We start from the raw sequence: 27,500 nt of genomic DNA on the forward strand, positions 1-27,500 counted from the left end.
AGCTAATGATATTCTCGCAGTCGCCGGATGCAGTTAATATCTAATTACACGTTTTGCGGAAACATTTAGCTTGAAAAAAAAAAAGGAAAAGAAAATCCGGACTAAGGAATTAGACCAGAAATGCAGACACGCACGCGCGCACACACACACACACACGCACGCACGCACGCACGCACGCACGCACGCACGCACGCACGCACGCACGCACGCACAGAATGCAGCAAGTGTACATTAGCGCCTAAAACTCAAGCAGGTTTTACTACTTAAAAACTGCTGAGGTAGAAATTTAAGGGTATTAAATATGAAGCATGGCGATATCAAATATACATAGGGCCATATGTTAAGCTAATGTACCTTTTATCCTGGTTAGAAAAAAAACATTTTATGATCGAGAGTGGAATCTGGAGGGGCAAATTGAAAGAAATGTAGCTTCCCAATGTTATTTTTCCCACTGACACTGAATCTTACATAATGCGTATTTTCCTGTCTGCGCAGCCTGCCTCTAAAAATCCCTCAATTTCTTCCTTTATCGCCTTTTCTCACAATAATTTTGTTGCACCACCACTGTCTGTCTTTCTGCCTCGCTTTCACAATTTCTCATTGCCTCTTTTACTCTTACACTTACACACACACACATACAATCGCACACACAGACACGCACACACACACACACACACACACTCTCTCACACACACACACACACACACACTGCATCATGCTCCATATTTTATAAGTCTTTGTGTCTCTGCATTAAGCCGAGACTATAATGTCGTATCACATTATACGCTCTGAGCTCTCTGCCAGTGCGGCATGGGGCTGAAGCTTCCTAAAAGCTCTGATTTCTGTCATGTTGGCGCCGCACAATTGGATAATTGACGCTGAAAGGTACAGAATTCTACTCTCCCTCCAACCCTCTCTCTCTCTCCCTCCATCCCTCTCTCTCTCTCATTCTCATTTCAATCTGTTTCAGCCTATTCCGTTCACTCACTCATTCAGCCATTCAAAGTCAAATGTCTTTAACTGGATTTTTTCCCATTTTTTGGCTTAATTTTTTGAAATATGTGACTTTTTTTTCACAGATGCATGCCACTCATTTTGAAACATGTATAAGACATAGACAATTTATTCTAAACTGTAGTTTGATGAAGCATTGCTATATAAGAAAGACAGGAGTGAAAACAGAGCATATAGTAGTTGTGCAGTTCAGGCACATTCAGGAGGATATTCCATTACAGTATGTGATCGCTTTCCTATGAGGAATAAATGGTGAGCACTTTGAAAGGGATCACTGAGTTGGAACCGTTTCGGCTGGTAGGTCCAACTCATAATAGAATCAAGATGGTACTGTATGCATGCTGAACTGACCTTTTTCATGGTAACCATAGCTTAGTACTATACCTGTAACTATACGTTCTCTTCATTCTAATAGCATTTTTTCTAGAAAATGTAATCAAATGTAAGACAAAAAAAAAAAATCATAGTTCTCCTTCACAAAATAGTTTTTTTCCCTGATTTTTTTTTCTTCTTTTTCTGTGAATCAACAAACTATTTTAATTGGCAGCAGTCCGATGTGGAAACAAAGGCACTCTTGCTATAGAAAAATGTTCGAACCTTTACTAATATGGCTAATGCTAAGCAAAAGTAAAAAAAAAAAAAATACCCATATGTACAGTTTATTTTGAGGTGCCAGGGGGTTTCACAGTGTTCTGTTGCCATTATATCGCCCCTGCACACCTCATACATTGTTTTCACCCACCACCAAACAGAAAGCACACCCTTTCTCTGCCTTTCAAACTATTTGACCTCTTTTGTCTTTTATCACCAGTCGAATAAAACAAAACGAGGATCTAAAGTATTTGACTGAGATTTATTGGTCCCTGGTTTCTCCTTTTCTCTCTAATATAAATCCTTGTGAACATGTGTACAGTACTGTGTGTTCCCTCTTCTCATTTCAACCTGACACTGCAGCAGCTGTTTTTGATGAGTCACACACACACACGGACACACACACACACACACACACACACACACACACACACACACACACACACACACACACACGCACGCACGCACGCACACGCACGCACATACACACACAGACAGACACAGACACAGACACAGACACAGACACTCCTTCCACCATAGAGGAGGAACAGATCGTTCTCGAACATGCGTCACACTCGGAGAACAAAGCCACTTGTGCCAATCATTTAACTAACAAACTAACAGAAAAGAGAGAGAGAGAGAGAGAGAGAGAGAGAGAGAGGGAGAGAGAGAGGGAGAGAGAGAGAGAGGGAGACAGAGAGAGGGAGAGAGGGAGAGAGCGAGAGGAAGTAAAAAAACAAAATCATTCTTTTTTCAGTATGGGTTCACAGAGTTGTTGCTGTGTTTGTCAGGATGCTGAGATGCGATCTGAAAAGGTCGGGCCCCCGTGCAGTAGATTATAACTTCCATGGCTGGACTTACAATCTTATCGGGTGGCGGGGTGCTGGCGATGTAACACTTGATCTCTCCTCTCTCCCCTCTGACGGCGTACTGCACTGCCTCACTGGAGATGATGGGGGGACCTGAGTGAGTGAGAAAAAGAGTGATAGAGGAGGCTTAGAGACACAACTACAAATCATAAGGTTTGAGAAGCACACAAGCGTCGAACTGGCAACAAATCAACAATTTATTATACTTTACTATGAAACCTAACCAGGAACTAGTAGGAAAATTGGACATTTTCACACCATATTTGACAATGTGATCCAATTCGAATTGACTTGGTGATGTGTTCAATGACATTAGAAAAAAAACGACCAATCAGAGCATTGGATGTGGGATTATTATGAATGCGGATATGACCTTCGAGATCCAGAGGTAAAACCCATTCAAAAATTGGTGATGATGAGTCCAACATAAGTCTTGAATTGCATTATTAAAAAGTCAATCTCTCTTTTTGATTGACATAACTGGCGTTAACCTAGCAACAAATTCGGAAGATTTGATTTTTTTTTACGCTCATTTGACAATGTGATCTTGGTTCCAGAAATGTAGGACCCTCACACATTTAGGATTTTTTTTACCCCACAATTCAAAGGGACTTGGTGATGTGTTCAATGACATCTGACAACATTTTGGAGAAAAAAAATCAGAGCTTCAGAAATGGTTTTTAAGAATGAGGATTTCTTGTTCATTAATCAAGAGGTAGAACCCACTCATTGAAAAAGTAGATCACTTTTAGGAGATCGAAAATAAGCTGTAGGTTAATTTACTTAAAGATTCTCTCTCTTTCACCAATATACCAAAGTGGCTTCTGGCAACACTGATGGCAACTTGTGTCGATTGGATAAATCAGGCGCTATTTCAGAACAGAATGTGGACCTGCTGCACACTAACCTTTATAACACCAATTCAAATTTAACATAATGCTTTCCCCTTGGAGTTCAACAATAAATCAAAACCAAGTGCCATAAAACATCTCATGGCAAGACTCTGGTTAACCTCTTGCATGAAGTTATGAATACATTTCCACATCTAATATCTTTGCTTTGCTTGAGCATACACATCTCCCAAAAAAAGCAATGCATGCTGGGTCGCAATTAGTCTTAGAGAAATGAGCAAATTATACAAATTCTCTCCTTTAGAAAATAACTGTGTTAACATATTGTCTGGTTAGTGAACAAGCGCAAATTCATCAAAGAAATTCGGTGCCACATACATTATTCTCTCAAGGACGTGCAAGTGAATGTCGACCCCCTCCCCCCCCTCTCTCCCTCTTTGTCTTGACCGGGCACTTTGTCAGCTGACGAAGATTTAAGGAGCGTTTGTGAACTCTCTTTTCGCCATTGTGTCCACGGTGAATCAGGGTTTGATTTATTAAGTAATTGCTAGTCTCTCTCCGGATAGAGAGTGCTGACATTGAGATATTGGCCGGGAGCCTGTTTAAGGGAGCTGAAGAATTAGCTGTTGGGTTTGGGTCAGGCTTGGGGTAGAATGAATCAGGAGAGGTCGACAGATATACAAGGCCCTGTGCAGCACTCTACTGCATACATTCAGTGAACTCAGCTGTCGGAGAGCGGGTACCGATATATTCATGAGGCACTCGATGATTCTAGATTAAACAAACATAGTGTGGTCCATCGTCGAATTTATATTAGCCTGACACAGACGCAGTGTTGAATAATAACTGTTCTTCAATTTTTCTGAAAGGGAAGATAAAGCAGGCAAAACAGATTTTTCAAGCACTGGCCAATTTATGGGGGATTTTTGGATATTTTGCTTCCATATCGTGTCTTCTTTCACACTATAAATAAATGGTCCAAAATGTACATGCAGTGTTCATTTAAAGACCTGTACGTAGCAATTAGTTATAAATGGAAAAAGGCTGTATCCAATACCTGTTCTGGAAAAACTTTGATAATATGTTGTAAAAAAACTAAAAATAGCAAAAAATTTCAAACGTTTCTGAAAAAATGTGATACATTTTTAGTTTTTTCATCGTAAGTAAATGAAAACGGTAAAATGTTCAAATGTAACCCTATTCACCTGCATTGTTCCAACTGAATTCCTGCCAATATCAGCGCTGTTATAAATAGCAGTATAGGAATAGATTGTAACTTACCGTTGACTGTGAGCGTAACCTCGGTTTCCCCCACTCCGATCCGGGGCACGATGGCCTTGCAGACATACTGACCTGCATCGGCCTGGCTCACTGACTTCAGATACAGCTGGTTGTTGTTGCTAAGCACCTGCAGACACACACACATACACACGTATAATTATGCATGAAAACCTAAGCATGGAAAGTAGATTTGCGGAGATGTAGAGCGGAGATGTTTCAAAGGGGGCAGGGTGAGGAGGATCTATATTTAATTCATAAAACATGTTGATTTACTCAGCAGGCTCCATTAGCTTTTTTTTTCCTGGAGCTTTTTTTTTGAATTTTGAATTAAAGATTCAAGATATGAAGACGGGGTCTCACTTCTAATCGTCAGCTTTACAACTGAGCAAACATTTATGAAGTCTGGGGCTGAGACATTAATATAGGTCGGGATCTGCGGTTTTTCTAGAGGATTTAACCCCAGTATATTTTGTGCTCATTTTCTTTTTCTTTCCTGAATACATTTCAACATTTGGACATTTTACTGTAATAAAAAAAATTTAATCTGGGGTAATGGATGGATTTTTTAAAAACTTTATTTATACAGGTAAATCCCATTGAGACCCGAGACTCTTTTTCAAGGGCGACCTGCTCCCATTCCCACATTACCATTCATACAACGACAGCAGGCTAACTATCGGGAGCAATTTAGGGTTCAGGTGTCTTGCTCAGAAACAGTTCGACATGTGGAAGGGAGACGGGGGATCGAACCACCGATCTCATGGTTGAGTGGTTGACCGCTCTACCCACTTCGCCACAGCTGCCCCATAGTTTGTTGGTTTTGTTCTCACCATGTTGGAGCCCTTCTTGGTCCAGGTCAGGGTGAGAGGGGGGTTGCCCGACCACTTGCAATTTAGAGTGACATCAGAGTCTGCGTCTACTGTAACGGGCCGGGGTTCCACCACCAGTATGGGGCCAACTGGAAGAAAGAGAGTGTGGAAGTTAATTTGAGAATGTATTAAAAAATAGAGACTTGAAGATTCCCAAATGGCAAAAAGAGAAAAAAAAACAGTGGGTAGACATAAAAAAGGAATGACACTAAGAAAAATCTAAACATTTAAGATACATTTTGTCCCAATTTAATTTTTCCCCTGGTGGTACTTATTTAAACGGTCATTGGTGAAACTTTTCTTGTAGGTGTGATGAAAATATCCCTAGTCATAAAGACATGTTTAGTGTGGTAAATTTTCTTCTGCCCATTACAATATGCAATCAATCAATCAATCAATCAATCAATCAATCAATCAATCAATCAATCAATCAATCAATCAATCAATCAATCAATCAATCAATCAATCAATATCCTTTATTTAACCAGGTAAAATTCATTGAGATTAAAATCTCTTTTTCAAGAATGACCTGGCCAAGAAGGCAGCACCATGATACAATAAGAACAATCAACCACAATTCTCATACACCACATTCAACGTCAGGTAAAGTACAATACAAGATCAGGGACAAGACTATATGAAGATTGAAATGAGTACAGTTAAAAATTAAATAAATAAACTGGTGACAGATGAATGAATAAACCCGGCCGTTATCAGAAAATTGCTTTACAAACAATTGCATTGACCAAGAGAACTATCTTCTCTGTCCTTCAGGATTCCTTTGAATTCTCCCAAGGTGACCAGCTCCGGCAGCTTCAGCTGCTTTTGCACAGTGTTCCAGGCAGAAGGCGCAGCATATTTAAAGGCCTTTTTCCCTAACTCAGTTCTAGCTCTGGGTACCAACATCTGTAACACATCCCTAGAACGCAAACCATAGCTACATTTATTTGTGGACATGTAAACACATAGATATGAAGGGACCAGCCCAATAAGACACTTGTAAACAAAAACAACCAATGTGAGAGTCTGCGTACAGATAGCGATGGACATTTTGCAGTGGCATACAGGGTACAATGGTGGACACGATTTCCACAGCCAGTTAAAAATCGCAGAGCACAGTGGTAGACGGTATCCAATTTCTTGAGGTACTGGTCAGGGGCGTTTATGAACAGCAGGTCACCGTAATCTAACAACGGTAAAAAGGTCGCAGTGAACAGACGTTTCCTGGCCTGCCATGAGAAGCATGATTTATTTCTAAAAAAGAAACCTAATTTAATTTTTAATTTGGAGACCAGTTTTTCAATATGAAGTTTAAAAGACAATTTTTCATCAATAATGAAACCCAGGTATTTGTACGAATTGACCCTTTCAATTTCGGTCCCATGACTAGTTAAAAGCTTTGGCAAAACTTTTGGTAAAGCTTTTCCATTTGAAAAAAGCATTAATTTAGTTTTATCTGTATTTAAAACCAATTTCAATTTTGTCAGCTGTGACTGCAGAACGTCCAAAGCAGACTGCAGGAAATGAAAAGTGTCTGCCACTGATGGGGATGAACAATAAATAATAGTGTCATCTGCATAAAAATGACAGGCAGCATTGGTTATTGAGTCACAAAGATTGTTTACATAAATAGAAAACAACAATGGCCCTAATATGGAGCCTTGGGGCACGCCCTTTGATACAGGGAGAGAGGAGGACGAGGACCCAGCAAACTGGACACATGCAGAAGTAAGTATGGGACAGATTAAAAAATCTATTTGAAATATATTCTCCATCATACGTGAATACTGTGTAGTTACAATATACGGTTAAATAAAGCTTATACACATACAGTATCATGAGTACTCACAGTGCACGTCCACCAGTATGCTGACGTTGGTGTTTCCCACAGCGTTGAAGACTTGACATGACACGGGCTCAGTGAAGAAGGAATGATCTGCCGTGGTGACTAGCACACTCTCCCGGGCTCCCTCCAAGAGCACGCCACCTTTAGCCCACCTGAGAAAAACACAGTCATTTAAAGGGGGAGTCAGTGATTCTAGAGAACGCTTGTTGTCAAAATCACCTTTTTTTGTCAAAATCAGCAAATGTCTCCTCACGATCCGTTACCTGTCCGTACTGTATGTGCATTGAAACAAAGATCCATTCTTAATACACATCCTATCCTTTGTAAACAGACATGTTGCTATAGCTGCAGTGCCCCCCTTTGTTTATATACCCTTTGTTCACATACCAGTTTACAGAGCCTGGGCCTTTTTTTTTTCAGCACGAGCACAGTATGGATAGGTAGCGGATGGTGAGAGAGATATTCACTGATTTTGACAACAAGTGTTCTCCACCTTTAACACGATCTGAATAACTACATCGCATTGTCATGTCTGTTTGTCAACAGGAGATCTAAAAAAAACACGATGGGGGGTTTTCATAAATTGTTTGGTGCTGATCCAAAAGTTAGATTTACACTACCAGACAATAAGTGTTTTTATATGATCTATAAAGCTATTAACCTCCCGTTTAATGGGCTGTGATGTCCAAATCTGAGAGATGAAGTGCTAGTCGGAAGAAAATCAATTTCTCATCATTTCTGTTATCCACAGCCAGTCTTGCCAGATATATATCTCAAAATCATAACCATATTGTACATCTGCCATTGTTAGACATTCTAATGTACACTCAAATCGGCCTAGTGCCCAAAGTACCTGGCATTGCTCCCACACTGGAACCCTCTGCTGGGATCTCAAACTACAGATAAAAACCCTATTAATGTGGTGAAGTCCAGCATTTAGCTATTTTACTGCCGTCATTTCATATTATAGTCGGCGTTTGATTGTACAATAGTTCGATATATACTTTCCACCCAATTCTGTCCTGCAAGCAGAAATTACAATTCAGGATCAGCTCCAGATGGCGGTTACAAGCAGATTGGAATATAGATGAAAGGAAATCTATGGCCATTAAATAGACATTGCATTCTGGCTCCTGATGCTGTACTGCGAGTTTCCAACAAAACACAGTTCCTTCAAAGCATTGACCACTATAAAAATAGACATAAAGGGGCTACAATGATGTTTGTACAGAATGTTTGGATATAAAAGTAAATCCTTGTTTTTTTTTCAATGGCCAAGAGGAACTGTCAGATTTTGTTACATTTTGGGCTGGACAAAAAGCGGCAGTGTTTTTACGACATCGTGCTATCCTAACTAATATTTGCTAGCGCCTGCGTTTGTTTAAGAAGCGAGTGAACGAGAGACGGCAGGATGCTTTGCAATGATCATCTAATGTATTTATATGTGACTATGTCAGATTAATAATGATAAAATGACAATGGTGAAGTTAACTTTGATCTAGTACTGTTTGAGAAACACAGGATGTTCCGGTAGGCCTGCCGTTAATTGATGTATAGGTTTGAGGGGAATCATACTCAAGCAAATCAATATTTATAGCTCTTTTAAACAGCATTCTTTTCACTGATCATCTTGTTAATTGTTGAATGTCATTTATAACCATTAGACAAAGACCGTTTTATCAACATTTTAAACTTCTTCATAATCTCTTTGAGGTTAAGTTGAGGTAAGACTTGATCCAGACCTGAAGCCCATGATGGGAGGGTTGGCCGTGGCTTGGCAGGTGAAGGTCACTCTCTCTCCCTCCAGGACAGAGCGAGGCTCGATGGACAGAGTCACCATCGGAGGGTCTACACAGGGAAACATATAAATTATACATACATACTGTATATACAGAACATATACATATTATACATACTATATACACATTCATATTCACCGCACAACTACAGATGAAATGAAATACTGCGTGATTGACTGCCATGTTTCAGCTGTGCCAGGCAGTATTACGGATTGATTTCTCACACATATAAGTCACACAAACTTTACATTTCAAAGTGAAGTCTGGTGTGCAGCCGACACCCCCCACCCCCCTCTCCAGCCCCTCTGCACTAACACAGCACTCTACTGTTATTGCAGTTATTCTCACAGCAATTACTAACTACACCGGGTTGGAAAAACACATCAATCTTCTTGATTGAAAATTCAAACGGCGGTTTCCCTAGGAGCAATCATTCAGGGACACGACTGAAATCCTTCTAAACAGAGAAAAAAAAAAGTTTCCAGCTTCTCCAGATGTTTGAAGAAAATCAACTGGCACAGAATGCAAACAGCTAAATCAAACCTGGAACCGGTCCAAGTTTCAGAGTGGTGGCTATAAATTCAAATGCACAACATGTACTGTATAATCTGTGTATGATTAGTTTTTGATTATTCCGTTTAAAACCAAATCCGAAAAACAACAAAACAGTGTTGCTTGTGTGATATTTAGATATGTGCAGACAACCCAGGGTATGTTACAGCGGTGAATTTGTTTTAAGTTGGGTATTCGACAGACGTTAATCAGCTATGTATTTCGGGACCGTCAATGTAATACGGTGTAGTTTCCCCAAAACTGATGTTTTTCAATACCTTCATGCTGACTTGGCTATATAATTAATTAATTAATTAATTAATTAATAAATAAATAAATAAATAAATAAATAAATAAATAAATAAATAAATAAATAAATAAATAAATAAATAAATAAATATAAAAATTAGTCTGACTTAGCACACTCATTTCAGTTGATGATTATTTTATCTTGACAGATATTTTAGTAAAAAAAAATATAGATTTTCCTTCATTAGCGCATTCTTTGCTGTTCTGGCTTTACACTCTGACAGAGAAAAGAGGAGAAAACTTACGGTGTACGTTGAGTGTAACTGTGGCTCGTTTGCCCATGGGCACGGCGGGGTTGCTGGCCACACAGGTGTAGTTACGGCTGCTGTCCACGTCAGACGGTGTGATGGGCAGGTAGCTACGCGTCGTCACACGCTTTCTGTCCGGGAGCACTTCCTATTACGGCACAGAAAATGAGTAAATTGTAAGTTGAGGATTGTGTGATAGTTAGAATTTAGGATGCGGAGTCATCAGGGGAAAGATCAAAGGAGAGGTGGATAGGGACGGACAGAAACAGGAGAGAACCAGAAATATCAGGGGAGAAAAATAAGAATGGAAGAGGAGAGATACATAGGAGGGTTAGTAATGGAGTCAGGAGAGATAAGAAATAGCATACAATCGAAATAGAAACAGCAAGCGGAAGAGATACATTGAATAAACAACATTTCTAGACATGACGCAGAAAGAACACATTTAATGGAGAATTACAAAAACAAAATGAAAGGAGACATTTTATAGAAATGGTTTTTTTCTTGTACTTCAATGTGATCTTCATAATTCAGTAGTTAAATACTGGCGAGGGGGAAATGACTGACTGACTGACTGACTGAATTCTGAATTATCTTTCAATTAACACAAGCAGTTCAGTTTGATAATGACACTGTGGACTTTGCATTCAAAATGAGAGCTGAACACTCATACGGAATAGAAAGCGTCTTTGAGTGGCTACACGGATTTGAGTGTCTAGAAAAGAGCTATATAAATCTCAGCAATTATTATTATTAAAATAAGAAAAAGGCACTGTAGGGCTGAACCGTTGATTTCTTCTTTTCATACTTTAATATCATTGTAGAATAAGTATACATTTGGGTTTTGGTAAATAGGTTAGATGGAAGAAATACTTTGCCTTGGTCATCTTATGGCCTTAGGGCTTAGGGAGCGCATATGGGAAAATAATTGATGGATAAATCAATACTGAAAAATAATCATTTGTTACAGCCATAAGACATAAATCTTTCTCTGCAGAATAATAAAGTAAAATCCAGTCTTGTTGGATTCTGGAGGTGGGGGTGCTTACTGCTTTGCAATTCAGTAATAAAATATGTCTAGAAAGTGTGGGCAGCCGTCTCTATGGTGCAAATGTGTGGTCAGTAACGCAGCAACATAGGAGCAACATGTAATATGTATGAGCATGTTTGGGGGGCACAAAACTGGCTGCGAGAGATGTGAAAATATCTGTGTTTTGAGTGTGTGAGTCAGTGTTTGCTGCTGCTTTCTGTGTGCATATAAAAGTACAAGTGTGCATACTATATATGTGTGTGTGTGTGTGTGTGTGTGTGTGTGTGTGTGTGTGTGTGTGTGTGTGTGTGTGTGTGTACGTGTGAGCGCTTGCAGGCATAATTTCAAGTGTGTAGGAGAGTATATGGTAGCATGGGGAATGTGAATGTGGTAGAAAAGAGTGCACAATATATCACTGCGATCGCAAGTGTCACCTTTACAGTTCCTGCCTATGTTGGTGTGTGTGTGTGTTGGTGTGTGTGTGTGTGTGTGTGTGTGTGTGTGTGTGTGCATGTGTGCGTGTGAGTGTGTGTGTGTGTGTGTGGGAGAGAGAGAGGTAGAGACTCTGTTTAAAAATGTCTTGGATCTGTGCCAATTTTAAGTTTTTTCACAACCTTAAGTCTTGGAAACTTACTGATCTGTTCAAAATGTGTTCATTGTCTTTATCCAAATGTACTTCTCTTCTCTTGTTTGCAATGCATGGTTGACGATGGAACAACTACACCGTTTATTGAAGAGTGCAGTGTAATTACACACACTTCACATGTCGATGCAAAACCAATTAAAACGCACTGGGTCGATCGGTATCAGTTCAACAGTTATCTGAGGAAGATCCGATTGAAATCAAGACGTCTGTGGTTTAGCGGCTGTTGTGTTGTAGGCATTACTATGGGGAACAAGCACAAAGTTGACTTAAGTATTACACCTATTTAACTACCGGATTTGAAACACACATCTAACCTAATAACAGTAAAAGTCACCATGCAGAAATGACCACGTTTCCTGCAACCTGATTTCCTTTAGTTCTGTTTTGAAAATCTTACTTTCAATTAGGAAAAAAATTGAATTACTTTATGATTCTCACACATTTTCATTATGCGCAAATACAAAAAAAAATCTCTCATGTCACACTGTTGTTGTGTTTTGTTGCCTTAAACCAGCAATGCAATTTTCCCCTTATGGGCATAAGTCTATATACCACATACAGCATTCTGTTTGCTGTGGAAGGTTTTTGTTAAATGTCAGTTTGATGTGTCTTGTCTTGCGTCCGTTGGGTTTTAAAATACTGTAGAGAATCAATAGCAAAACTAACAGCTTCTCCTTTGATAAAGTAAATATACAGCTCTGGAAAAAAAATTTAAGAGACCACTCCAAATGTTCAGTGTCTCTTGTTTTACTATTTATAGGCAAATGTTTGAGAAGAATGGACATTTAGGTTTTATCATATAAACTACTGACAACATTTCTACCGAATTCCAATCAATTTTTTGTCATTAAGAGCACTTTCATTAAGTATTGTAGAGATGAAGATTGAAGAAAAATCCAGACTCGTCTCTTCATTTTTTCCAGAGTTGTATATACCAGTTCACTTCAGTCATATTTGCGCTCTTCTATTGACACACATAAAAATAAATACTGTGTTAACTTGATCCCAAACACTCTCTAAAGTCTCCTGCCATACCAGGTTTTAAAGACACAAAAGCTGCTGCCTACAGGTTTACAGGTCAGGTCAGCGTTTCTTTATAAATATCGTCCCCATCTGCCGAGCTGTTCAAATGGTTTCAACCAAGACCCAATAAAGTGTTCTTCTGATTTATTTTTTCTACCATACTTCACGCATAGCACACTTTATTTACCTAACGCAGGACTCCAGGGGTGATGTAAGGCCTAAGGTGTACATACTGTAATTCCCTTATGGATCGCCCACGGCAAAATAAACACATATAAACAGACTGTTTGGAATGGCTGCTATTGAGGAGCAGAATCTTGCTAGAATTTGTGTTACAAACTTGATAGAAGCCTCCAGTAGGCGTAGAGAATAGTGCAGGTCTCATTTGAGTGTAAAATGTGTGTCTTAAAGATGGAGTCATCGATCCTGGAGAACGCTTGTTGTCAAAATGACTTGTCCAAATCAATGATTTTTTACTGAGGATCCACTACCTGTCTGTGTGTGCTCGGAATTTTTTTTGTTGTCAATACACCCCCTAGGCTCTGTAAACATGTTGCTAACCAACATGGGCTCCCTTTGTTAACATACCAGTTTACAGAGCCTATAGGCTGTGTCTTAAAATAGATTTTTCTTTTACACGCTACCTGTCTGTACACATAGTAGGGACAGGTAGCAGATGGTTAGAAGATATTCACTGATTTTGAACAAAAACTGATTTTGAAAACAAGCGTACTCCAGAATTGCTGACGCCACCTTTAAGTAGCATGACTTGAACACGTGTATTGGTGATCAACTGCATGTGTTTATGAGTGTGTGTGTGCACATGTGTGTGTGTGTGTGTGTGTCTGTGTTTGAGCGCATGTGTGTGTGTGTGTGTGTGTGTGTGTGTGTGTGTGTGTGTGTGTTTGAGCGTGTGTGTGTGTGTGTGTGTGTGTGTGTGTGTGTGTGTGAGTCACCGTGGACTGTATGGCGCCCTCCACAGCCACCCCGTCCCTGGTCCACTGTATGTGTGCTGCCGGCTTGGCCCCGCGCGTCACACAGCTCAGGTTGTGCGGGTTCCCGGCCATCAGCAGCAGCTCGGGGGCTCCGTCCACTACAGGGTCCTCAGGGGGGACTGAGGCAGAGAGAAAGAGAGACACGCAACGTCAACCAAGTGTCAACGCACGCATACAGAAAAACCTTTACGTCATACTAATATACTTTATACTACTTTATAACTTTATGGTCATATACAGTACATACTGTACACAGAATTAGTTTCAAATACATTATTTTTTCTATACCTCTTAAGCCAATGAAACCATTTAAAAACACTGGATATTCCCAAGAAGCTTTACCAACATATTTGAAAGGATGCTGTGTTCTTTCAAAGTTAACATTTTGGGAATACAACAGCAAAATGTCATGTCCAAATGTTCATTCTCTTCGCAAGGAGAGCAGTATCAACTTGGCATTCATTGAGGTTCTAACAAGAAGAGCTGCTTTGCAATGCTCATCTGAACTCCGAATACAATGGCACGAAAGCTAGAACGCAAATGATTGTATTTAATATTGTTGTACATTTCTTCAATGTATTGCTTCACTTTTAATGTATTGAGATTGATTGATTTAATAGCCATCTCCGGTCTCCGTGAAAACATCTTATGCACGGTCAACATGCACAACGGTTTAAAGAAAATCTAAATAAAAATGGCCGCTGTGTATCAAGAGCCAGTTGACTTACTGAGAACGTTGAGTTTGGCCCTCCTAGAGCGGAGAGCGGCCTCTGTGGCCTGACACTCGTACAGAGAGTCATCAGACAGCTCGGAGTGGGAGATCTCCAGGTTGTACTGGCCCGTATCCAGGGCCCGCAGCACACGATACCTCGGCCACGCTGCTTTAAAACACACACACAAGGGACACAGTCAGTATTATGGAGTTACAAAAAAACAGCTAAAAAATATCACATTGTAACACGTGCTCATTTGAGTTTTTTGTTTTAGAGCCACTGCCTTCAAGTCACGCGTGTTCATTTGTGGTTCAGAAAAGCATGACACACACACACACAGTTGGAAATGTATCTTCTGTAATGCAGTTTCGAAAAAGAACACAACATTATGTATGGTTTTTAAAATGATTGTTGGCCTGAAGTTGACACGTTACTCACGGCTATCACAGTCATGAGTCAGTATAATAGCACTGCCTTCATAACTGATCTGCGGTCGAAAATTCTGCTTGAAAGTAAACTAGAAATTTTAATGTAAATACACAGGAGAAGGAAAGCTACAGATTCACATTTCAGAGCTAGAGTTATTTCGCCGATATGATCATATGTGTTTGTTATGAATCAGTTTTATTTGTATAGCCAAATATCACAAATAGACATTTGTGGGCTCAGTGGGCTTTACATTCCATACAGTACGACACCCTGCCTTTCAGTGGTAACCCAGTTAAGCCATGTTATAGCTCTCAGAAAATCTTCAACTCAGTCCAGTTCATTTGAAGGGTAAGTTCCATAAGTTCACCCCTACACACAGTTTTCAGCGATAAAAGAAAAAGTCCAGCAGAAGAAAAAAAAGTGTCTTCTGTAAAAAGCACTTTTACTGAAAATAGATGTTGGTGGATGTTGTTGCTCAACGCTGTCAGTTGCACAAACAAAATTCCATTAATCTCCGTTGTATCGGGGGGTTGCATCACACACACCTCCGAGACTGATATTTCAAAAACCTCAGCGAATATAAAAGCAAACTCTCTCCGGATGGATGGATGGGACTAGGTCAAGGTAAGTGAGGAAATGTGTTTTTTAAACCTTTGAATCGCAATTTCTCAAGCTTGCATGTCATGGCCTTCCCCCCCAGTATAAGTAACAGAAAAATACATAGCAAAATGTGAAAAAAAACATTTGAAAATAATTATACATCCGTGCGTCATCTTTGTATACTGGATGTTTTTCTGTCCTCTGCCGACACTTGATTTGTTTACAAGATAAACCAAATGTAAAAAGCTCTTTAGAAATGGATGACGGCTGACTCACAATTGCATTACATCAATCAGAGGGACATAGACGGTAAGATGGAGGGATTGTTTTTATAGGAGAATGTCAAAGCTTTTTATCATAACACACGCATATAGCATTAGCGTTAACAGCACTTATTTTAGACGTTGTGGACACCTTTTCTAGACTAACCAAAGCATATAGAGATTGTGATAGCAGACACACACACACACACACACACACACACACACACACACACACACACACACACACACACGCACACACGCACACACAAACACACACACACACACACACGCACACACACACACACACACACACAGCATCACAGTCAGAGATAAAGACCTGGATTTTTCTGGAACAAACACTGATCAAACATCGGCACATACACAGCGATTGCCACATTCAAAACTGCCACAATCGAAACTGCAGAACTCCAGGTAGCTCCATTCCAATTACACCCCCACCCCCTGCACCCCTCCCAACCCTCTTGTCTGCGTTTGAACCCCTCGCCTCCCAGACAAAAGGTATAATTGAGTGTGACGTCCCACTAGGGGGCACTCATTGATCCTCCGTGCCCAATCCTAACATGACATCATGGATTCAGATGGCAAAGGCAAAGAAAGGCAAGGCAGTCGGGGTGTGGAGAAAAGGGGTTGGGGTGTGTGTGTGTGTTTGTGTGTGTGTGTGTGTGTATGGGGTGTGTGTGTGTCTGTGTATGGGGTGTGTGTGTGTGTGTTTGTGTGTGTGTCTGTGTATGGGGTGTGTGTGTGTGTGTGTTGGGGAGGGGGGGCGCAAAAGTATTAGAGCACATTACATCACCCACTCCAGCACCTCGCAGCATAGCAACCAACAGAGGTAAGAGCACCCCAGGGAGAAAGCAGGAGAAGAGGGTGGGGGAGGAGGAGGTGGAGTATGAACAATAAACTGCCACTATATCGCCTGCCAGGTGGGGAGAGTATAGTATATGCGTGTGTGTGTGTGTGTGTGTGTGTGTGTGTGTGTGTGTGTGTGTGTGTGCGTGTGTGTGTGTGTGTGTGTGCGTGTGTGCCTGTGTTTGGCGTATTGGCATTGATACAATTAAACATGGTACACACGTATGCCTATTGTATGTACATGTTGCTGTTCACTGATCATATATTAAAAAGTGTTTTTCGCTTGATGTTTCATTTCTTTCATATTGAGGTGCATGTGTTAAATGAACGCAGGTCTAATGCGTGCCCGTGTTTGTGTGTGTGTGCCCGTGTGTGTGTGTGTGTGTGTGTGTGTGTGCCTGTGTGTGTGTGTGTGTGCGCCTGTGTGTGTGTGTGTGTGTGTTAAAACTGCAGGTGTGAAATTACTGCTCCAATCTCAACTCCCACACTGTCATCAACAGCTGCATAAAACCCCTCCAGGGCACATAACAACAACCCTCTCCTCTCGTACGTCACGTTTCAAGCACCAACAATATTTCTTCGTACCGGTATAAATTAGTGTCATTTTGCCCGGGTGTGATAACTTACATCTGGCAGACTTTTTCTCCATTCACGACATGACTTTCATATGCACAATATATATAAACAAGAGAGGGAGCCAGAAAGATTGAGAGACAGTGTGTCAGGGTTGACGGGAGAGATGGCAGCAGGGACGACTTAAGGATAAATAATGAGCAAAGGGTGATGATTGATGGATGAAAAAGAAGAATAAAAAAACTAGACAAAGGGGCGACAACGTGTTTATCAAGCGCCGGCCGTGTTTGGCATCGGAATCACGCCGGCAAAAAGGCTACAAGGACAAAGAGAGCATTACTGACTGGAAGGAGGGGGGGATGAGAGAGGGAGAGAGAGAGGGAGAGAGAGAGAGAGAGGAACGTAAGGCAACTGAAGCGTTCTGAGAAAATACATTAAGCAAAGTGATCATGGAGCTGTAGCTTTGATAGACGGAGGGAAGGAGGGTTGGAGAGAGAGAGAGAGAGAGAGATTCTGACCTTTACTGAACCTGTGAATTAAATTGAGTTGAACACAAGATCCAGATCACATGTCTGGTTACAGCTTGTACGTGTGTGTGTGTGTGTGTGTGTGTGTGTGTGTGTGTGTGTGTGTGTGTATTTGTACAGGCATCTTTTTGAGGACCATGTTAATCTTATACCATAAGAGGACATGCTTGAAAAGTGATGACATTTTGGCCTTTAAAGGGCTGTTTGTGGGTTAAGATTTGATTTTAGGTGCAGGTTAGCATTGGGTTTAGGTTAGGGTGAGTGTGAGGGTTGGGCTTAAGCATTTAGTTGTAATGATTAAGGTTAGGGTTAGATGCTAGGGAATGCAGTATGTTGACGAGTGTCCTCACAAAGATAGAAATACGAAGATATGTGTGTGTGTGTGTGTGGGCGGTGGACTAACTTGATTTGTGCATGGGATGGGTGGATATGTATGTGATATGTTTGTGTGCTATACGGTGCGTGTTGTTCTTTGGGGATGCATTTACCGTTTAATGAGAAATGTGATGGGTTGTTTAGAGCTGAAAGGGCACGAAGTATGTGAGCGCTAATGTACTTCTGTTGAGTATATAATTAGATCGTTATTGTATTTTTTGATCTGTTGGCATTTTCGTATATTAATATGTGTTTTTTGCGAAACTCTGCGACAGGTAATTAAAGTTTTTCTTGGGGAAAACAAAGACTGATCGCATAGAATTTGAGTTGGAGTCCTTGTTGCGTTGCCAACGGAAACTAAAAACTTCAATAACACAGAATCAACAAGACACAAGATGCCACATAGTCCTAAAATGGTTTGATTGACAGGTGCAGGCAAATGCAGAAAATAAAATGGCTGATTTGATGAAGGTAACAAAATACCAAAATTACCATAAAGCATTGTTGTGGCAACTAACAAGGAAGCAATGTTTTACGTGTAATGTGGGCTGTGCACGAACAAATGATTATTTGAGTTTGAGAGTCATTCAAAGACAATAGAAAAGTCTAGTATGTTATCCCATTGTGACCCCTGTTTGACCTAGACAGAGTCAAATATACAGTCAACAAGAAAAGATACAGAACAAAGACATATAACTATATAAATATGTGTTCTTCTCGCTGATGGTCAAATTTGTAGACTATTTCATATACATTTAAAAAGTTCCTCATAGTCTCTTTATGTACATTTTTATTCCATCGCTACTTCTTAAATGAGTTTGACATCGGTTAGAAATCAAGTTAACACAGTATGCAGTATGCTCATAAAATCTCTGAGTGAGTATTAAGGTGATAAAATAAAATTAAGTGTTGTTAAAGAGGGCACGGAACAAGGTTAAACATGTTTTATGACCATCTTTTAGTTATTTTTTTTCACAATTTCTTTTCATTTTTCACAGAAAAGTCTAACATATTTCCACTCCTTAAATATTTTGCGGAAAAAATGTTTCATCATGGGCATTCAGCAGCTGCGGTCCTGGGATTTCAATGCCAGCATTCATAGAGCCACAGCGGTTAAAGGCTTGTTTGACTATTTGGTTATGATGGACATATTTGCTTCTTTTCCTTCTTCTCCCCGACTTTACATTTTTTGCATTTCTGAGATTCTTCGTACCATTTCCTGTAAGCAAAAAAAAAACTCTTCTTCCGTTGGTTATGCCTTTGACCCTTTGACTCTCTCTTTGCTTGTGATGCTTCCACGTCTCTGAAAATGATGTGTGTTTTTCTAATGTCGCGCTCGCTGGATGGTGATGTGCGTGTCGGCTTAAAAATGTAAATGCGAATGTGCGCCTGCTTTTGTCAGCAGTGTGAGGGATTTTCTCTAATTCGGCGTGATATGGAGGACTCATTTCGGCCCAGATTGTCACTCACATGCCTATTGGCTCGTAACACACACACACACACACACACACACACACACACACACACACACACACACACACACACACACACACACACACACACACACACACACACACACACACACACACACACACACACACACACACACACACACACACACACACACACACACACACACACACACACACACACACACACACACACACACACACTGTCTCATTTCTGTACAATGTTTGTTCCCTTAAACTAAAGCCTCTGGAAACCTCTAAGACAGAAAAACTAAAATGAAGATATACATTATATGAAAGCTGGGTGTCTCAATAAGCTTTTTACAAAAATCTGATTGATAAAAAGATGTTCATAAATATTATAAAACTTAGTTAAAAAAAACGCTTTTTTTACTGTCTGGATAAATGTTTGACAGGACTGTGTGTGGTTAATAATAATAATAATAATAATTGCTTGGATTTATATAGCGCCTTTCATGATACTCAAAGCGCTTTACAGGGTTCCAGACAATTCGTTCACACACAGTCATACCGGTGGTGGTAAACTACCATAGTAGCCACAGCTGCCCTGGGGCAGACTGACAGAAGCGAGGCTGCCATTCAGCGCCATCGGCCCCTCCGACCACCACCTCAAACATACAGCAGTCATACACATTCACACGAGGCAAGGTGGGTGAAGTGTCTTGCCCAGGGACACAACGACCATGACACAAGTGGCCGGGCTGGGATCGAACCGCCAACCCTAGGATCATTGGCCAACCAGCTTAACCACCTGAGCCACAGTCGCCCCTGGTTGGCTGTATCAAACAGTATCCATGGAGAAAATCGTTGTTTATATAGAATGTTCGGGCAGAGAACTGCTGTGACAAGATACTGAATGTGTCGTAAGAACCAGAGTATAGCCCGCCTCATCTAAACCGAAATTTCTGTCAAGTTAATCAAACTTAAATGACAATATCTTTAAGTTGGATTGATAAATATGCCTATAACTCTTTTCAGATGTTTTACTATCATGAAGCCAACTCCCTAAATCAGTTAGTTAAAAGGATTTTGTGGATCCTGGTTGTACAGGGGCTTTAAAGTTAAAGAAACCCTACAACTTTTCAGACATTATATCTTTTCGTCAGGGTTCGTCTTACAGTCAAAACTGAACAAAAAACCATAGCTGAATTCATATCTTTTTTATTTTTTTAAAGATTTTTTTTTTTTTGCATTTTTGCTTTATTGGACAGACTTGTAGAGACAGAGTTGAAATGGGGCAAAGACAAAAGACATGCAGAGAACTGAACCGGGCGGGATTCGAACCCAGGTCTGCTGTGGGCCCCCAGCTCTTACTCACTGCGCCACGAGCACCCCCTTATTATACCTTTTTTTAACTCCACTTTTCACATAATCCCTGCACCTTGGAGAATATAGCCCCCAAGTTCTACAGTATAACTACAACATTTATATCCCTCTGTCTCACCTCTCAGCCCCTCTCCGATGCCGAGGGCCAGGCCGTCTTTGGTCCACTGGACGATGCCGCTGTAGTTGAAGACCACGCAGGAGAGAACCACCCGCTCTCCCAGCACCACAGACTGGTCCGCAGGCTCCTGGGAAAAGCGAATGCACCACACAACTGCAACAGAAAAAGAAGGGAGGGAACGGAGAAGAAGGGAAGAAAGAAAATCAATTTGAAGTCCTTTTCACTGTGACCTGGCAATGAGCTGGCATCTTTTATTGCAGCGTATCGAGCTACACTGTCCCCCTCTCCTCTCCAGGTTCATATCGACTTGGTGCTTGTCCATATGGCGGCTGGTCGGGGTGATTTGCTATGTGTCTTATTGTGTATACGGTGTCTCCTCCTTTTTTTATTATGTGTTTTTACTGTGTGTGTGAGTATGTGCTATAATGTAACCCCCTCCCCCCCCCCCCTTCTGTGTCCGTGAGGGAAATTTCTCTTGTGGGACAGTGTAAAGGGCGTTTGAATTGAATGGCCTGAGTTTAAGCACGTACAGTATAAGCATGGGGCTGAATGGAAGGACACACAGGAGAATTCCCAGATGGTATTTTGTAAAATAATAAACCTTCTAACTAGACCCTGAGCTCAGATGCTCAGAATTAGCATACTTGTCATTCCTCTTTGCCTTTCGTTTTGTCTTTTCCTTGCCCCCCTTTTCAAGTGTTTTTCCCAGGACTTTATTGAGGCTTATGTGTGTGTGTGTGTGTGTGTGTGTGTGTGTGTCTCTGCGTGTTTATGTAGGAGTGAAAGTGAATGTGTGTTTGTGTGCATGTGTGTGTTTGTGTGTGTGTGTGTGTGTGTGTGTGTGTGTGTGTGTGTGTGTGTGTTGCAAGAACATCATTGCAGAGCCTGCGATACAGCTTGCTCTTTTTCATCACACAGTAGTACAAAGGGTTTTGCTTACACACACACATTTCCTGCGGGCAAAATAAGCCTTTGGGCTATTGCAGTGCCACTGAAAAAAAATACACAGATATAAAAACTACAAGTGTAGCGGCATACATTAGCGCTCTCGCATAAAGAGAAATCGTGTCAGGTGAGGAGAAGGGGGAGGAGAGGCTACCCTCAACCCGGGCTAGGCTGTTTTCATGCGTTTGCATCATCAGGTAAAATGGTTTCATATTCTAGAGAAACTCTTGCGAGGAGCAAGCGCGTTAATTAAGGCAGAGGAGTTGAAGAGAAGACTGTAGCGCCTTAGATGACACACACACACACACACACACACACAGAAAAAATTAATGCATGCACAAACACACACACAAACACAGAGACACACACGCAACACCAAGTCTCACACTAGCAGAAGCTCCTCCACACATGCAGCATGAAATCACACCCAATTTATGCACTGGTACACATACACACACAACCACACACACACCTAAACTAGTCATTCATGCAAATGCAATTGCACATGGAGTCACACAGCTGGGGAAATACACACACACACACACACACACACACACACACACACACACACACACACACACACGCACACACACACACACGCACACACACACACACGCTTCCACAGAGTCGGTGTTTGTCTTCCCGTGGGCCATTCTGTTCTTGGATCATGGTTAAAACAATCCTATTAGCTAATTAAGGCGAAACTGGTTAATAAAGCAGTGCGTGGCTCAGAGGGACACGTCTCAGTGGGCTTTAACCAGCGAGGTGCAAAACAACAGGGAGATCCACTGATTGGTCGGTAGGATTACACACGACCTGTCATGTTATTTTGATGCATAAAGGGGAAGGAATCGTCACAAGCACTTTGATGTTTAATCTACGTTTCCCTTTGAATACCGGAACCAAGAAAAACAACTGAATAGTTTCGCTTGTCATTTGCAGTTAAAGTAGAAATCGGTCTTAAAATATTAAAAACACGTTATGTAGGCTATAGTATAAAACCTTCAAACATTTGCACATGATTTTTTTCAGTGTTGGCTCAGGTTTTAGAGAATTCCTCCCCTGGGGATCATGCCTGTACACTCCGTTAAGTGTTTAGAAATCTAATATCAATACCTATTTTACCGGGTGCCTCTCGCTCGCTTTGTATCATCCGCAGGCTTTTAAACACTCAATTTAATTATTGATTCAGACATTCCCTTGCACGTATTCTTCTATCGGTTTGTTTTGCTTTTATTTCTCTGTTCCTTTATTCTTTCATTTGTCACTGGGAATCCTTTTGTATAATGTGTACCGACTTACTTTTGGTGTCAGGCAGCTCACAAAATCAAACGGTAATGACTTCTTATTGATGTCACCACTTTGCGTTTGTTCGAACAGTTAAATAGGAACTAGTTTGAGCCAAATAAAGGCAAAATACAACCAATGGCCAAATAAATTCAAGAAAAGAAATGTGCTTTAAGAAAGTTCAATAATATGTTGAAAGCATATTTATTTAGTCAGCCATATTGGTTTGAAACAGTGACCTTTTTCATCCTTCAACTTGGGCCAACCAAAAAAAAAAATCTCAAACAAGGAGTAATCTAATCAAAGAATACATTTTGCAACTCAAAAAAAGTCAACTCAATTGACCAGAATGCAATGCAGTGAAAGACATTGTTTAGTGATTGATACAACTCTATGCCTGGAATGTACCATCCAACAACACAACAACGATATCCTACAGAGGCAAACGAAAAAGTATGAATACGAAGTCAAGTGCTATTACAGTCTTTTATGTGAAGAGAATGTCATAAATGTATCATATTCTATTCACGATAAGTTTTTAGACAACCCTGCATGGTGAAAAGCCTCCACACTTGACAGTAAGAAGCGAACATGATCTTGACAGTAAAACTCATCTCTCTCTTTCATCTTCCAGAAGTGAAAGACAAACAGACGGGCCGAGACAAGAGAGTGAGAGGAGGAAGCTGCTGAAGGAGCTGATGGGAAGTGATATCCTGCTGACATGAGTGATTTACATGTGGGTCATGTTATGCATGATTTATGCAAAATTAACAGCTATTACGGGGCCTGAGTCCGCGTGTATTACTCTGTACATAACAATGCATGCTTTTCCCGTGGGACCGGCTGCGGTGTGCTATTGTGTGTGTGTGTGTGTGTGTGTGTGTCTGTGTCTGTGTGTGAGAGAGTCAGAGAGAGAGAGAGGGAGTCAGAGAGAGAGAGACGGTCAGAGAGAGAGAGAGTCAGAGAGAGAGAGAAAGAAAGACATAAATGAGGTGCCGTTTTTGTTTGAGTGTCAAGACTTTGATGAGTGTGTGCATGGATGTGTATATACGTGTTAATCTGTGTCTATGAGTGTGTGTGTGAGTGTGCGTGTGTGTGTGTGTGTGTGGCCTGTCAGCCTGCAGCAGGGACTCAGATCGCGGAGGAGAGACCGCACTGACAGAGAACAGAGATGTAATTAACCCTACGGGATACCCACCCCCCTCCTCATCCTCTTCCTCCTAAAACACACACACACACACACACACACACACACACACACACACTCCTACTCCTACTCAATAGCTCCTGCCCTCCCTCCATTTTCAAATCCCCTGTCTGTCTCCTCTCCCGTGTGCTCATCTTCTCTCTCATCCTTTTCTTCCTCCAGTCTTTCTTTCTACCTCCTTTCATTCCTCCTTTCTCTCTCTTTCTTTAATCTCTCCATTTCTCCTAATTGTCTCTCTTACCAGGTTAACACAGCTATATGTACATCCTTACCTCTCTCTTCTCATCTAACTCTGTCTATCCTGCCACTCGCTTTTTTCATTTCATTCATAAACCACGTTTTTCCATGCAGTATTCAAATGAAGGTCCATATTCCAGTTACTGATAGTTCAAATGGAGTGTTTACATGTGCAGCAGCTATTGGGATATTCCTGTTTACATGTTAATCAGCATAATTATTCTGAATGGTACGAGCGTCATGACGTCGAGGCGTTCTTTTCTGGGAATAATTCCGGTACATCCAAGGAAAAAATGAACACTCATTAAGTCATTATCATCGTCTTGCATTGTGATGTAAGACAAAATATGACATATCCTCTTTGAAAGGGTTTTACACAATGGTTTACACACTATAGTATCACAGCCACAAACCAGGGTGTGCGTCGCAAAATTGCCTTTTGATCCTGAAAAAAGGCAGTGAAATCTCTGGGGAAGTATTTAAAAAAGTGTATACATGCTTCAATAATGCGAGTAAGCTCTCAACACTCAAGCTGTAGTAATGGCGATGTCGTAGTCGGAATATATATCTTCACCGGGTTTATATTGGATTATGCTGTGCATGTGAACGTGGTCAATGTTACTCTGTCAATATCTCTTATTGTCTTTATTCAATATGATTATTTTGCTATCATTACCATCTGTTTCTTTTCTTTCTCCATTTTGGTTGTGTACAATAACAATAAAGACTATTCTATTCTGTCTGCATTCTTTCCTCACCTCTCTTTCCCTCTTTACCTCAATCTCTCTCCACATTGTTTGATGCATCTCTTTCTACCTGCTTTTGTATCATTCTCACTTCTCCCCATCCCTTGAAATTTCCTACGCTTGTCTTCTGTCTTTCAATATATCTTCAGTTTTTATTTCAGTCTTCTCCTGTGCTCAGCTTCCTCTCTCTCTCTCTCTCTCTCTCCCTCCCTCCCTCCATACCTCCCTGCATGGTGACCCTGAGGGATGATGTTGGGTCTATCTTCCCTTCCTCTCCTCCTCATCCCCCTCTCATTGCATAATGACCCAGCGGTACAATAGACAGAGCTTCACAATAAAAACAGCCTCACAGTCCAAACTATTCTTAATGTCTTTAATATCTTTGGTTTACAATGTTATTTTTTTTTATCTGGCCGGGCTTTATTGAACATCCTGACGAGTACTGTCTAACCAGCCTTTTAAGAATTTACACACTCAACACTTAAGAATAGTGTACACATGTCTTACTGCATTATGTACGTTTTTGACATATTCTATTATACATGGGCTGAAGTGTAAAGATGAATTAGATATTCATTTTGATGAGAAGATGAGCTGTGCTAGAAATTCAAACAAGTGCAGGGTACATTCTGGATGACTGGCAGAGATTAACAGCAAACGTGATTTTGATTGAAAGTAAAGTTATTTGTCTACAGTCTAAAAAGTGTACTACATTCATGCAGACAATTGGCCAAAGTTAGTCAGATCTGGGTTAATTGTTATCAGTCAAAAGTGTCATTAAAGGGGATATTTAAAGGTGAACCTATGAGGGTGTAAATGCTGATGTCTGTGTGTTAGCATAAGCACTGGATGTACAAACTTAAAAAGCAGGCTGATAGGGACGTATTCATTTTATCAGGTATTTGGTCAAAAAAACTCAATTATGGACAAATTGCATACTTTGGCCAACTGGAGGCACTAGAGGTAAGGTCAAAAGGTCAGCAAAGTCATTGAGAGGCATCTTCTGGGGAACAGAAATGACTGTGCAAAATTGTCTAGTAATCCAATAATTGATAAACTATTTCAGTCTGGATAAAAGTGGTTGACCCAAACCCAGTCTCATGCAGTGAATAAAGACCTTGAAATTGTGACATAGCTACATTTCCCCCCCTATTCATTTATAATGGACAACGTACATGTAACGTGACTTTCAAGTCCTCCCGGCCGAAACGAAATCCACGCTGTGACCGCCATTGCCACAGCTTTTATTCTGATGATTTTTAAGATGTACGTATAAGCTATTAAATGGGTTTTTCAAAACATTGTTAGCGAGAAATGTGTGTCTTACTTTCACAATCTTCACTCAGTGAATGTGTACAATGTAGTTTGATGGTTATGTCACAAATATTATTCTGGACATCAACCAAGGTTGGGTTGACTCACTCTTGGAATGGGGACACAAAGGAATGCTTGCACAAACAGTATGTTTCCCCCGACTTGAAGATTTGCAACAGCAACAATAAATACTCCTTCAAAGAGAAACAACAGTGCAAAAAGTGTGATACTGACTCTATCACTAACATGTTACAAAAAAACTCATTTGCTTGTAGCCAGTACAACATCAAACTTTCTCATGATTATTTTCAGGCACGAGCAGCGATGGCTTAGAGTTAGGGGAAATACTGTAGTGTTTTATACAGCAAAGGTTTGCAATGATTTAAGTAACAGTCAAATGTGTTTTCCAACATTAAGCCATTCTTAATACAAAATGACCCGTGCTGTCATAGAACTAGTCATAGAAAGGCAGCAGTGGTGTTTTGATCTCAGTGATAGAATTTCTAATTTTTCTCGAGCACAACCGCAAATAAAATAGGACAGTGGCCTATTGTGACATG

General features: G+C 40.6%; 1 protein-coding gene across 2 annotated transcripts in view; it reads right to left on the minus strand.

Annotated features, from left to right (window-relative positions):
- The window catches only part of kirrel1b (kirre like nephrin family adhesion molecule 1b), an 81,217-nt gene that overhangs the window by 10,678 nt on the left and 43,039 nt on the right, over window positions 1-27,500 (minus strand). For both annotated transcript variants that reach the window (XM_080034281.1, XM_080034280.1), the window contains exons 2-10: window positions 21,205-21,357; window positions 14,652-14,804; window positions 13,885-14,042; window positions 10,227-10,377; window positions 9,064-9,169; window positions 7,325-7,473; window positions 5,437-5,564; window positions 4,607-4,733; window positions 2,467-2,567 (exon numbers count right to left, since the gene is read on the minus strand). In XM_080034281.1, the coding sequence (XP_079890407.1) occupies window positions 2,467-2,567; window positions 4,607-4,733; window positions 5,437-5,564; window positions 7,325-7,473; window positions 9,064-9,169; window positions 10,227-10,377; window positions 13,885-14,042; window positions 14,652-14,804; window positions 21,205-21,357 (1,226 nt within the window). The remainder of the gene's footprint in view (window positions 1-2,466; window positions 2,568-4,606; window positions 4,734-5,436; window positions 5,565-7,324; window positions 7,474-9,063; window positions 9,170-10,226; window positions 10,378-13,884; window positions 14,043-14,651; window positions 14,805-21,204; window positions 21,358-27,500) is intronic.

Source organism: Ammodytes marinus (assembly GCF_949987685.1).
Source record: "Ammodytes marinus genome assembly, chromosome: 9".
Classification (NCBI taxonomy): domain Eukaryota; kingdom Metazoa; phylum Chordata; class Actinopteri; order Uranoscopiformes; family Ammodytidae; genus Ammodytes; species Ammodytes marinus.